The sequence below is a fragment of the Cricetulus griseus genome, chromosome 6 (assembly GCF_003668045.3).
Source record: "Cricetulus griseus strain 17A/GY chromosome 6, alternate assembly CriGri-PICRH-1.0, whole genome shotgun sequence".
Taxonomy (NCBI): domain Eukaryota; kingdom Metazoa; phylum Chordata; class Mammalia; order Rodentia; family Cricetidae; genus Cricetulus; species Cricetulus griseus.
In genome coordinates this window covers 137663866-137675882 of record NC_048599.1, presented here as the reverse complement: position 1 = coordinate 137675882, position 12017 = coordinate 137663866, and the positions used below count along the sequence as shown (strand labels likewise).

Here is a 12017-nt window from a genome sequence, read left to right as displayed (position 1 = left end):
ATGCATTTGATTTTAAACTGATTTGGGCATGATGTCTTTTTTATATAATTAATTTATTTTATTTTTGAGCATTGGTATTTTACCTTCATCTGTGTCTGTGTGAGGGTGTTAGATTTTGGAGTTGGAGTTACAGACAGTTGTGAGCTGCCATGTGAGTGCTGGGAATTGAATCTGTGTCCTCTGGAAGTGCAAGTCAGTGCCCTTAACCCCAGAGTCATCTCTCCAGCTGCTGGGATGCTGTCTTAATTAGGGTTTCTCTTGCTGTGAAGAGACACCATGACCACAGCAACTCTCTTTTTTCCCCCCAAGACAGGGTTTTTCTGTGTAGCTTTGGAGCCTATCCTGGCACTCGCTCTGTAGACCAGGCTGCCCTCGAACTCACAGAGAGCCACCTGCCTCTGCCTTCCGAGTGCTGGGATTAAAGACGTGCACCACCACCCAGCTCACAGCAACTCTTATAAAGGAAAAACATTTAATTGGGCTGGCTTACAGTTTTAGAGGTTTAGTCCATTATTGTCATGGTGGAACATGGCAGCATGCAGGCAGACATGGTTCTGGGGAAGGAGCTGAGAGTTGTACATCTTGAACAACTTCAGGCAACAGGAAGTAAACTGTTACACTGGGCTTAGCGTGAGCATAGGAGGCCTCAAAGCCTACCTCTATGACACACTTTCTCCAACAAGGCCACACCTTCTAATAGTGCCATTCCCTATGAGCTTATGGGAACAAATTACATTCAAACTACCACATTCCACTCTCTGGTCCCCATAAGCTTGTAACAACATCATAATGCAAAATGCATTTAAAAATTCAAGAGTCTAGCCTCAAACTTGGAGATCCACCAGCTCTCACTGCCTTGTGCTGGGAGTAAAGGTGTGTATCACCACACCTGGCTCTAAGCATTTCTTTAATTCCTTTTTACAAGCTGAAAACTTAACTTGTGGGTCTTGCCCTGAGCTCACCGCTTCCTTTATTCCACTTCTTAATCTGTTTGTCTCCTCAAACATAGGATTTAGCTCTGTTCCACTTCCTGGCACCCCCTTTCTCAAATGTAAAAAAAGTACATTTTGTACTTTTCCTTGCTCAGCTTGCTCCTTTTCATTATAAATCTTCATTAGAGTTACCACTAGTAACCACACAACAGAGTCTATACTAGGCTGTTTGGACATTCCCTTCACTTTAGCCAAAACTTCACTTTAGCCTCAGGCATACATTTCAGGCAAGGGCAAAAGCAGAGCATAACTGTGTGCTCTGGGTGTGCTATATGGATGTGTTCTGCCACATCAATAGTTTACCGTAAGTTCACAGCCTTCTTACGCCGGCTTTCACAGAGCATGTGAACCCATGAGTATATGTGAGTCTGTGTGAAACTGAGCATTATAACTTGCAAGTGTGTAAGAATGAGCCTTGTGAATATAAGCCTTGTAAAATTACAAGAACGATCTCCAGGCACCATACTAAAATTCTTCTCCTCTGAAACCTCTTGAGCTAGGCTCCCACAGTTCATCAAATCATACTCAGCACCACTGTCTTTCATGCTCCTACTAGTGTGGCCCATTAATCATCACTTACAGTGTTCAACTGCTTTTCTAAACTATAGTTCCAAGGTCAAGCAAATAAAAGCGTGGTCAGGCCTGTCATAGCAAAACCCCAGTCCCTGGTACCAACTTCTGTCTTAGTTAGGGTGTCTATTGCTGTGAAGAGACACCATGACTACAGCAACTCTTTTTTTTTTTTTTAAAGATTTATTTATTTATTTATTATGTATACAACATTCTGCTTCCATGCATATCTGCACACCAGAAGAGGGCACCAGATCTCATAACGGATGGTTGTGAGCCACCATGTGGTTGTTGGGAATTGAACTCAGGACCTCCGGAAGAACAGTCGGTGCTCTTAACCTCTGAGCCATCTCTCCAGCCCTACAGCAACTCTTTTAAAGGAAAGCACTTAATTGGGCTGGCTTACAGTTTGAGAGGTTTAGTCCATTGTCATCATGGTGAGACATGGTGATAAGCAGGCAGACTGGGGCTGGGGAAGGAGCTCAGATTTCTACATCTTGATGTGCAGGCAACAGTAAGTGAACTGTCAAAAGTCCATCCCTCACAGTGACACATTTCCTCCAACAAGGCCACACCTACTCCAACAAAGCCACAACTCTGAACAGTGTCACTCCCTATGAGGTTATAGGGGCCAATTACATTCAAACTACCACAGATGCTGTGTGCTTAGAAACCTTTTACTGTTGCCATTTTTTCCCTGCCCCCACACTTCCAGTTTTGCAGAGCTGGCTAGAAAGGGAGTGGTAATGTCTGAGTCTGTGAGTATGCTGCTCCATGAGGGATCAAGACCTACAGTTTAAGAAGCTGGGGCCTATAGAAAGCATGGCCTGGAAGCCTTGTCCCCAAGGAGGATGTGGTTGGGGCCAACCCATCCTCTGCCCAGGAAAGGTAGTTTCAGTCTTGGAGAATCGAGTGGCTTGGGGCAGCTCACCACAGCAGAGTTCTTTTGGGCTGAAGAGATTACTCAGTCTGTGCAATATAGAGCTTAGTTTTTCTTTGGCCTGGATGGGTGAATATTTTACAACTATCATGATTTAACTACTTTTCAAGAGGTTTTTAAATTAAAAATATTTATTATTTAAAAATTTTGTGTGCATGGGTATTCTGCTTACATGTATGTCTGGGCATCACTTGTATGCCTGGTACCAAGAAGGCCAGAAGCTGGCATGAGCTTCTTGGAAACTGCTGTTAGGAAACTGCTGTTAGTGAGGTGCTGGGATCACAGCCAGGAGTTGGGAAGAGAAACCAGTGCTCTTTACTGAGCTACCTCTCCAGTCCCCAGTGACTTAATTTTCTAAACCATGGCAGACTGCTGATTTAATTCACAACTGTCAGGTCAGTGGAGAGAGAAGTGTTGTGAAGGACTTGACTCATAGGCTGCCCTCAGGAGTCAGTGCTCTGGATTGTCCGAGACGTGATGTGCTACCCAGAGGAAACAGGGAAAGTCCTGGCTTAGCCCACATAGAGATGTGATCCCAAGCCTCAGATAGTGTCACCTTGAGCAGGCGTGTGGGTGGAGTGACTGGAAACACAGCAGGCATGGTCTGAGTTTTGCAGAACTGGCTGGATCCAGACTAGTATGTCTGTGCCTGTGTGAGCATGTGTGTGTGAGAGCCTGTGTGGGGGTATGCATGTACACACATGTGAGTGTCCAAAGCATATGTACATGGTTGCTTGTGCATTTGTGTGTATAATCATGTATGTGAATGAGTGCATGCACATTTGTGAGCATATGAGCATGTGTGAATATGTAAGCATGTATGCTACTGTGAACGAGCATATATGAATGTGTGTGAGCCTGTGTGTGAGCATGTGAGCATTTGAGTATTTGGATATATGTGAACTGTGAATGTGTGAGTGTAAGCATGTGGACATGTGAATGTGTGAATCTGTGTGTGAGCATTATGACAGCCTGTTTAAGAAAACCATGAGCCGGGCAGTGGTGGCGAACGCCTTTAATCCCAGCACTCGGGAGGCAGAGGCAGGCAGATCTCCGTGAGTTCAAGACCAGCCTGGTCTACAAGAGCTAGTTCCAGGACAGCCTCCAAAGCCACAGAGAAACCCTGTCTCAGAAAACAAAAAGAAAGAAAGAAAGAAAGAAAGAAAGAAAGAAAGAAAGAAAGAAAGAAAACCGTGAACTGTGGATGGGGCAGAGTGGAGAATGTTTGTCCCACGAGGTGGCCTTCTGTAAAGAATTGTGTAAACTATGAAAGCTGAATGCACTTGAAAGCAAAGACATGATGGGAGCACCTGGCAAGTCCACATTATCTCTGTAGAAAGAACATTCTTTTGTTGTTGTTGTTGTTTGGTTTGGTTGTTTTTTGAGACAGGGTTTCTTTGTGCAAAGTCGTGGCTGTCCTGGAACTCACTCAGCAGACCAGGCTGGCCTCAAACTCACAGAGATCCACCTGCCTCTGCCTCTCAAGTGTTGGGTTTAAAGGCGTGTGCCACCACCACGGGGCAAGCAAGAACATTCTGTGCTCTGCCACATGCACAGTTTACAATAAGTTCACAATTTTCTTACACAGTCTTCCACAGAGCATGTGAACCTGTGTGGGCCTGTATGTGAGTATATGAATCTATGTGAAACTGAGCATTATAGCTTGTGAGTGTGTAAGAATGAGCCTTGTGAGTATGCGGGAATGGGTATATATCTGAGCGTCAGTGAAAGGCCTGCTTCCTGTTTTTGTGGGCCCTGTGACTGGGGTTGTCATGATGACCAATCAGTGTTGACATTGGTAGATGCAATCTGAGATTGTTGAATAGCTATGTTTATCATATGACAGTGTCTGTCAAGGGAAGCTCAGCTATGCTGCTCATTTATTTCTGTACCATTTAGGAGGCCTAAAGCCACCTCTGATCCAGGTCCCACTACTGTGACTCTGACCAACTTCAGAGCACATTAATCTCTCAGCTAAGGTGTGTGGTTGTGACATTGCTGCTGCTGTGGCCCTGGCATGAGCTCCTGGCTAAGTGGGCAGCTGAAGGTGTCATCTGAGGCTGCGGCCCTGTTGTTGCCCCTGATCAAGTGTGGGCTGTATGCCTGGGCTGTGTTGAATGGCTCACAGGGGGAGCTGTTGGTGTAGTTTTTTATTATCCTCTCTATTGAGTGGGGGTTCGCAATCCAGCACCCGGAGATGCCCCTCGCCCATGCTGGCTAGTGATTAAACATCTGGCTTTGTTCCCACAGGGGTTTGGATGTGAGGAGTTTCCCTATGAGCCCTTGCAGGGTATGCCAAGTTGTCTCCAGTATGAATCCTTGTCAGTGGTCTGAGGGCCATGATCCGGCTGTGTGTTTTCTATTTAAGATTCTGAGTTGGCTGGTGTGTACGCCTGGAGAAAAGGACAAGCCCTGGTGAGGCGGTTGCTTGGGCCCCCTCCTGCCCTCTCCTGGCTCCAGAGCAAGGCCCCTGCCACGGACTTAGGTACCTCATGCCTCAGCCTTAGCCTGGTGTGTTTTGCTGTGGCATTAGTGGGTGGGCACGGAGGAAATACATGTGCTGCCCGGGCAGGTGGTAGCTGGGCAGCCTCTCGAGATTTCCCTTAGAGATGGAAATTTGGGAATAGTTACCTTTACAAGCCTGAAGAGAGAGGCTCTCCTCAGCTTTGGAAGCAGAAGTATTACTTGGGCTTTTGTGAAGAGAGCAGATGGGAATGGCCACTCTCATGGGGGCCGCTTGCTGCCCCTCCGTGTGCACCCCGTCAACACATGTGGAGCTGGTGACTCACTCAAAAGCAGCACTTGTCCCTCCTTTGTGCTGATCATGAGGGCTGAGGCTCAGAGGGAGTTTGTGAGGCCAAGGCCAGGGCCTCCCTGGTCACCCCATGATTCCCCCTGAATGGAGGGGCAGGTCTGTTCTTTCCTACAGCCCACAGACCCCAACACTACTTCATTGCCTGTCTTTGCAGGCTCTGACAAGAAAGCAGCAATTGTTGGGGACTCACCTGCCCACACCTGGCTGTCTAAGCCTACTTGTACCCACAGTGACCACCAGGTTTCTGACCATACGCCCAGCTTAGCTTTCCATGGTCAGTCAGCAAGTATCCAAGGTGCCATGGAGATCCTACAAAACCTGCGCCACCAAATCCAGGCTGGTCTGGAGCTTGCCAGGCACTCCAGGGTGGCAAGGAAGTTCTCATCATCAAAACCAAGGCAACAGAACCTGGCAGGGAAGAGGCAGCAGGGACCCCAAAGCACCTGGGACATGCAGGGCTCCTTCTCAAAGAGTGCTTGGACTGCGACAGAAAGAAAGTGCTCTTCCTTGGATAGGGCTGGAAACTTGCACAGTCAGAAACACTGGAAGAAAGCCATGGCTGAGCGGGAGTCTTGTCCACAGAGGGCCTGGACAGCACAGGGGAAGGACACCTTCTTCCAGAGGCCTGGAAGCACCCCAGAAAAGTCAAGCCCCTTCTCACAGCGGCCCTGGAGTGCCATGGGTTGGCAGACCTGTCCCCAGAGGGCTTGGGAAGCTCAGGGACATGACACCTCCTTCCAGAGGTCTGAGAGCCCCCCTAAAAAGCCAAGCCCCTTCTCACAGCGACCCTGGAGTGCTCTGGCTGGTCAGGCTTGTTCACAGTGGAATTCCACAGCTTGTAAAGACTGGGAGGTTCCTGGGTCCAGTCCATGGAGCTCTTCCGTGGCTAAGCCACATCCTGCTCTCCATCAGCCCTGGAGTAGTTCTTGTGTGCAGAAGTCCAGTCCCTACAGCAAGGGCAAAAGTGCTGTCCCTCCTCCCTCAAAAGCCAAGCCAGCTTGGCTAGAGCCTGCCCAGGCCTTCTCTCAGAGCAAACTAGCAAAGGAGCAGGACACACAGGGGACTCCACCCTGTCCAAGGCCACGGCAATCTCTGGGCCGGGCACACAAATCTGAGTCCTTGCGTGACTTCATGCGTCAGAAGGCTCAGGCCCGGCGGAAGCAGGCCATGGAGCAGAAGGCTTTGGCCACACATGCACTGGAACTGCGGAACCAGAGGCTGCAGGAGGTATACCGGAAGCAGCGAGAGGCCGTCCTTGGCAAGGCCGTTCCTGTGGTCTCCCAGAGGAGACCTGGCATCGTCACCTTTGTTCCCAGTTCCATACAGTCTTGGGTATGTGCTGGGTGGGTGACAAGAAGGGGATTGGTCAAGCCTTTGAGCCTGTGGTTCTTTGCTACCCCTGCCTGCCTACTGCCCATCAACACGTGGGTGGTTGGGTGCCACTGGGCCCGGGGGATGAGATGGCATTGGCTCTGGGCAGCTTGCAGGCATTTACTTGGGACAGAGACCATGCCAGAGAGAAGAGGCTAGACGTGGGGCACTTTTGTCCCTGACTGGGGTGGTGGCAATGTTGGGGAATGTTCCTAGCTGAACTTGGTTTCTGTGTAGTTGTTTGGGGGAGTTCCTGCACACTGTGTCCATAGGTAGACAAGGCTAGAGGGACCTATTTGCCTCTTCACCCCTAATTCTTTAAAAATGCTCTGCGAGTCTAGGCTGAAGCCCCAGGCAGGGGCTAGAACCCAACACTGAACTGAATGGAGGTTGTGGGTCTCATGTGTCCTCTCTGCTTTAGGGCCTGGAAGCCCCTGAGAGTCTGAGGCCACCAGAGCGGAAGTGGAGCAAGGTGACATCTGGCACGGTGCTTGGGGACCAAGAGGCTCCAGACAGGTGGGTGAGGAGGGCAACGTTGCTCTTCCTGAGCAACTTGGAGTAGAGGAGGGGAGGATGAACTCTGGTGGTTCTCTGCCCATTGCTCATAACAATGTGGCTCCTTGGGTTCTTTCCTTCTCCTGGCCCTGGCAACCCCAGAGCTTTACAGATCAGAAACACTGCTGTGTTTTGCTGAGGTGAGACAGTCACTGTGAATAGAAACAACCCAATTGTGTATATGTGTGTGCACGCATGAAAATGTACTTTGTGTGTATATGTGTGTGCACGCATGAAAATGTACTTTGTGTGTATATGTGTGTGCATGCATGAAAATGTACTTTGTGTGTATATGTGTGTGCATGCATGAAAATGTGCTTTGTGTGTATATGTGTGTGCACGCATGAAAATGTACTTTGTGTGTATATGTGTGTGCACGCATGAAAAATGTACTTTGTGTGTATGCAGTTTCACATGGTGATGTGTATTGGTGTGTGTGTAGGCCAGAGGGTGACCTCAGATATTGGTTCTCAGGAGATATCCACCTTGGGTATTTGAGACAGGGTGTCTTCCTGGGACCTGTGTCTTGCTGTTTAGAGTAGGCTGGCTAGCCAATGAGCTCCAAGAATTCTCCTGCCTCTGCTCTCTTAACATTGGGACTATAAATATACACCACCACATCTAGGTTTTTTAAAATGTGGATTCTGGAGATTAAATCCATGCTTATATGACAGGCATGTTACTGACTCAGCTCTCTATAGAACAACCTTTTTGTTTGTTTGTTTGTTTGTGTTTTTTGTTTTTCAAGACAGGATTTCTCTGTGTAACAGTCCTAGGTGTCCTAGAACTCACTTTGTAGACCCAGCTGGCTTTGAACTCACAGAGATATGCCTGCCTCTGCCTCCCAAGAGCTGGAGCCCTTTTTTTCTCTTCCATTTATGTATTTATGTATTTATGTATTTATTTATTTATTTATTTATATGCCTACATGTATGCCTGTGTAAGGATGTTGGATCCTGGAACTGGAGTTACTGACAGTTGTGAGCTGCCATGTGGTTGCTGGGATGTGAACCCAGGTCCTTTGGAAGAACCACCAGAGCTCTTAATCACTGAGCCATCTCTCCAGCTCACCTTTTTTTAAAAATTGTATTTTCTTTGGTTTTGTTGTTGTTGTTGTTGTTGTTGTTGTTTTGTGTTGGGGTTTTTGTTTGTTTTCTTATGTAGCCATGGTTGTCATGAACTTGTTCTGTAGACCAGGCTGGCCTCGAACTCACAGAGATCTGCCTTCTACCTCCCAAGTGCTGGGATTAAAGGCGTGTGCCACCACTTCCCAGAACAAGCTATTTTTAATACATAGATTTATTTAGTTGTTATTGTGTGTATGGAGGTGGGACACATGCCATACAGCATGCCTGTGGAGGTCAGAGGGCACCTTGGTAGAGGTGGCTCACTCCTGTCACATTCACATGGCTACCAAGGATTGAACTCGGGTTGCCAGGGTTATGTGGCAAGAGCCCTTTATCCACCGAGACAGTCTGCCTGCTCCCAACCTGTTTTTAAATGCACAGGATGGGAGCATGATGATGCTCAAATGTCCCCTCTCTGCCTCCAGCATCCCTATAGGAGATCCACACTGTAAGCTGCAACCCCAGCCCTAACCCCACACCACACCCAGTCCTTAGAAGGCAGCTTCTGACACTTCTGTCAATGGTGTCCCAAGATACAGTCTGATTTCTCGCACTGAGTGTCCTTCCTTCGGGCTCCCTGTTGGGAAGCTGAAGACAAGGCAGCGGCTTCTTCTTCTTCTTCTTCTTCTTCTTCTTCTTCTTCTTCTTCTTCTTCTTCTTCTTCTTCTTCTTCTTCTTCTTCTTCTTCTTCTTGTAGCTTGCCAATGCACCAGGGTCTCTTCACATTTCCTTTATTTGTTGCTTGTGGACGCGGGCTGTTCTCATTTCGACTACTCAAAATGACACTCCTGGGATCACAGGTGTACACGCACTTGTTTGAACACCTGCCTTTATGTCTCCTGATGATATCCCGGTGGTTTGTGCCATACAACAGTTCAGAATGGCATAATCCTAAATGCTGACATCCACAAAGGAAAACATTGAAAATTACTGCCATGAATGATTTAAATCCTAGAAACACAAAACAATTAAATTCTTTAAGAGATATATTGAGATTTCAAAGGGAGATTTACTTGAGAGACATAAACATATAGCAGAAGAGGCCACTTTATGCATTAAAACAGACAAGTGGAACATAGGCTCTTATGTCAGTATTGCTCAGGGTTCCTCATGCATGGCAGCTACAAGCAGACAGACCACACTTGGCAGGAGACGGCGCTGTCTCGGTGGTTGGGCACCCAGCTTCCTCTCCTTGTCATCTGAATAAAGGATAATCTCTCCTCTGAGGAGAGATTCCACCTAAAGAGTGGGTACCAAAGGTTTAATCTTTCAGCAAATCAGGACATCTCGCAGGCCAAGGGGACTTCAGTGTTACCCAAAGTCAGTGTTTGAGAGTGCTCTTTCCTGAGCCACACTGGCAAGAAGTTCCAAGAAATGATTGATTAGAACCCCCTAGAAGTCTTTACGCCATTTACTCTTCCAGCCCTGTGAGGATGTGAATGAAGTTAAAATGCAAATGAAAGACAACACTGACAAGTCAAATTGGGAAATGAACCAAAACATAAAATAAAGCAAAATGCAAAGGGACAAAGAGGCCACGGGGTGGACTATGGGTGGCGTACACAAGCCATCTCTGGAGATGATACCATCCTGTCCTTGGACTGTGTTTGGAAGTCTGGAGTCATGGTGGGAAGCTGCTGTTTTTCTGTTAGGGCCTCACTTCTTGGGGAACATTGCTCCCATCCATGTCCTCTGAGGGACTCCCCACCTGGCCCACTGGGGATCAAGTACTGGTCTTTGGAGAACCCTTTACAGGCACAAATATGCCCAAGGATTCTAGGCATTCTTCCTTCAAGATGCAGCAGCCAAGGTCATGCAGAGAGCAGATGTATCCCAGTGATGATGCCCGCCTTGCCACCCTCTCATGCAGGCTTTACCCTTTTAAATTGAGGTTTTTCAGGACATGAACATCCAGGGTTTTGGTTTCAACATTCAGAATTTTAATATTTCAGGATCAGGATTTTAGACTTGGAGGAATTTACTCTTTCAAGATTTCAACATTTGGGATTTTGATTGGCACCAAGTACCTGGGAGAGGACTTCACCTGGATGTCTAGCTCCTGATCCATTACTCTTGTCCCAGGTGACCCACATGCTGCCATCACAGCAGGCTGGGAACACCTGGCCCAGAGGCCAACTCCAGAGGTGGGGTTTGTGTGTACACTGTGTTTCTCTTTGGAGTTCTCTGAGGAACTTGCAAGCTGTTTGCCACAGTGGCGTCAGTGCCTTACACATGCCCTTCTTTCCTTCCTTCTTGCCTCCCTCCTGTTCTCCCATTACCTTCCCTCAACACCCAAACAGGACAGCTCTTTCCCTCCTCCACCTCTGGTTCTTGCCAGACGCTCTCCGGCCTGGCTTCATTCTGGCCATCTGCTAAGGTATCCATGGCCAGATGCTAAGGTACTCCTCATGGCCAGTACAGGAAGGTGAGAAGGAGGAGCCACAAGGGATTGGCAGCTCCCCTCAGGAGGTTGCTTCCAGAAATGCCCTTGCTCTAGGCTTCCTAGGGTCATTGGTGGGCATTTTTTTTTCATTAGTATTGGGAGGAACTTTGAGCTGATCTCCTTGGTTCCTGCTCCTACCCCTCTATATATACTTTTGGCCAGATGAGATGGACACTCTCCTCCTTATGACTCCTCTCTCCGACTCCCTCCTTTCTTCTGCCTAGTCTTTCCCTAGCTGTCTCCTGACATATCAAGTCTGAAGGGTGGCTTAGATGCCTGTGTCTGTGAACTTCTAAAGCAGCCTCTAGTTCCAAACAGAGGAGTACTCGGGTCTAACCTGTCACCATACCCATGGGTAGCCTTCAGCAGCCTGCATGGCTCCTTCAGCTTCCTTCAGTGGTAGAGGGGGTGTCCCCATCACTGTGGGAAGCTGTAGACTTGTTTCCCTTTACTGCATCCTGGCCCTTTTTTTATTCCCACTTTTAAAAACTATGCTAAAATACACATGGCATAACATTTACAATGATAACCATTTTTTAAATTCTCAATCCATCTGGATTTTGTTTTAAGTTTATGCTTAACTGATACATAAAAACATAAAAATTGTACATATGGGTGGATGGGGTACATGTGGTGTTTTGATACACACATTGCATGATATTTAAATTAGGTTAAATGCATCCATCTCCAAGCATTTATCATTTCTGGATGATAAAACATATTCAACATCCTTTCTTCCAAGATTTTTTTTTTGGTGTTTTACAGTATGCTATTATTAAGGGCAGTTAGAATAACTTCAACTATAGCCCAATTGATCGGCTTCTTCCCACTGGTGTCTCTTCTTGTCTTCTATGTTGGGAATGGAACCCAGAGCTTCACACCTGTTGGGCAAACCCTCTACCACTGAGCTATACCCCAGATTTTGTTTATTTATTTATTTATTTATTTATTTATTTATTTATTTATTTTAGAGTCTTACTATACCCTGGTTGGCATCAAACTCACAAAGATCCACCTGCCTCTGTCTCCTGAGTGCTGGGATTACAGGCATTTACCCCCTTCCAGCCTTTAAAAAAAATCAAAACAGCCTTTTATTTTGAGACAGGGTCTCATCAAGTTGCCTGGCTGATATTAAACTTTGTTCTTCCTGCCTCAGCCTCCTAAGAAACTTTTTTTTTTCAGGCCTGTGCCACCACCTAACTTC

General features: G+C 47.2%; 1 protein-coding gene across 1 annotated transcript in view; it reads left to right on the top strand.

The window, feature by feature from the left end:
- Positions 1–12017, top strand: part of Ccdc187 (coiled-coil domain containing 187) — a 52780-nt gene that overhangs the window by 10541 nt on the left and 30222 nt on the right. Inside the window, exons 3-5 of the mRNA XM_035447085.1 lie at positions 4871–4987; positions 5472–6649; positions 7110–7204. Of these exons, the coding sequence (XP_035302976.1) occupies positions 4871–4987; positions 5472–6649; positions 7110–7204 (1390 nt within the window). The remainder of the gene's footprint in view (positions 1–4870; positions 4988–5471; positions 6650–7109; positions 7205–12017) is intronic.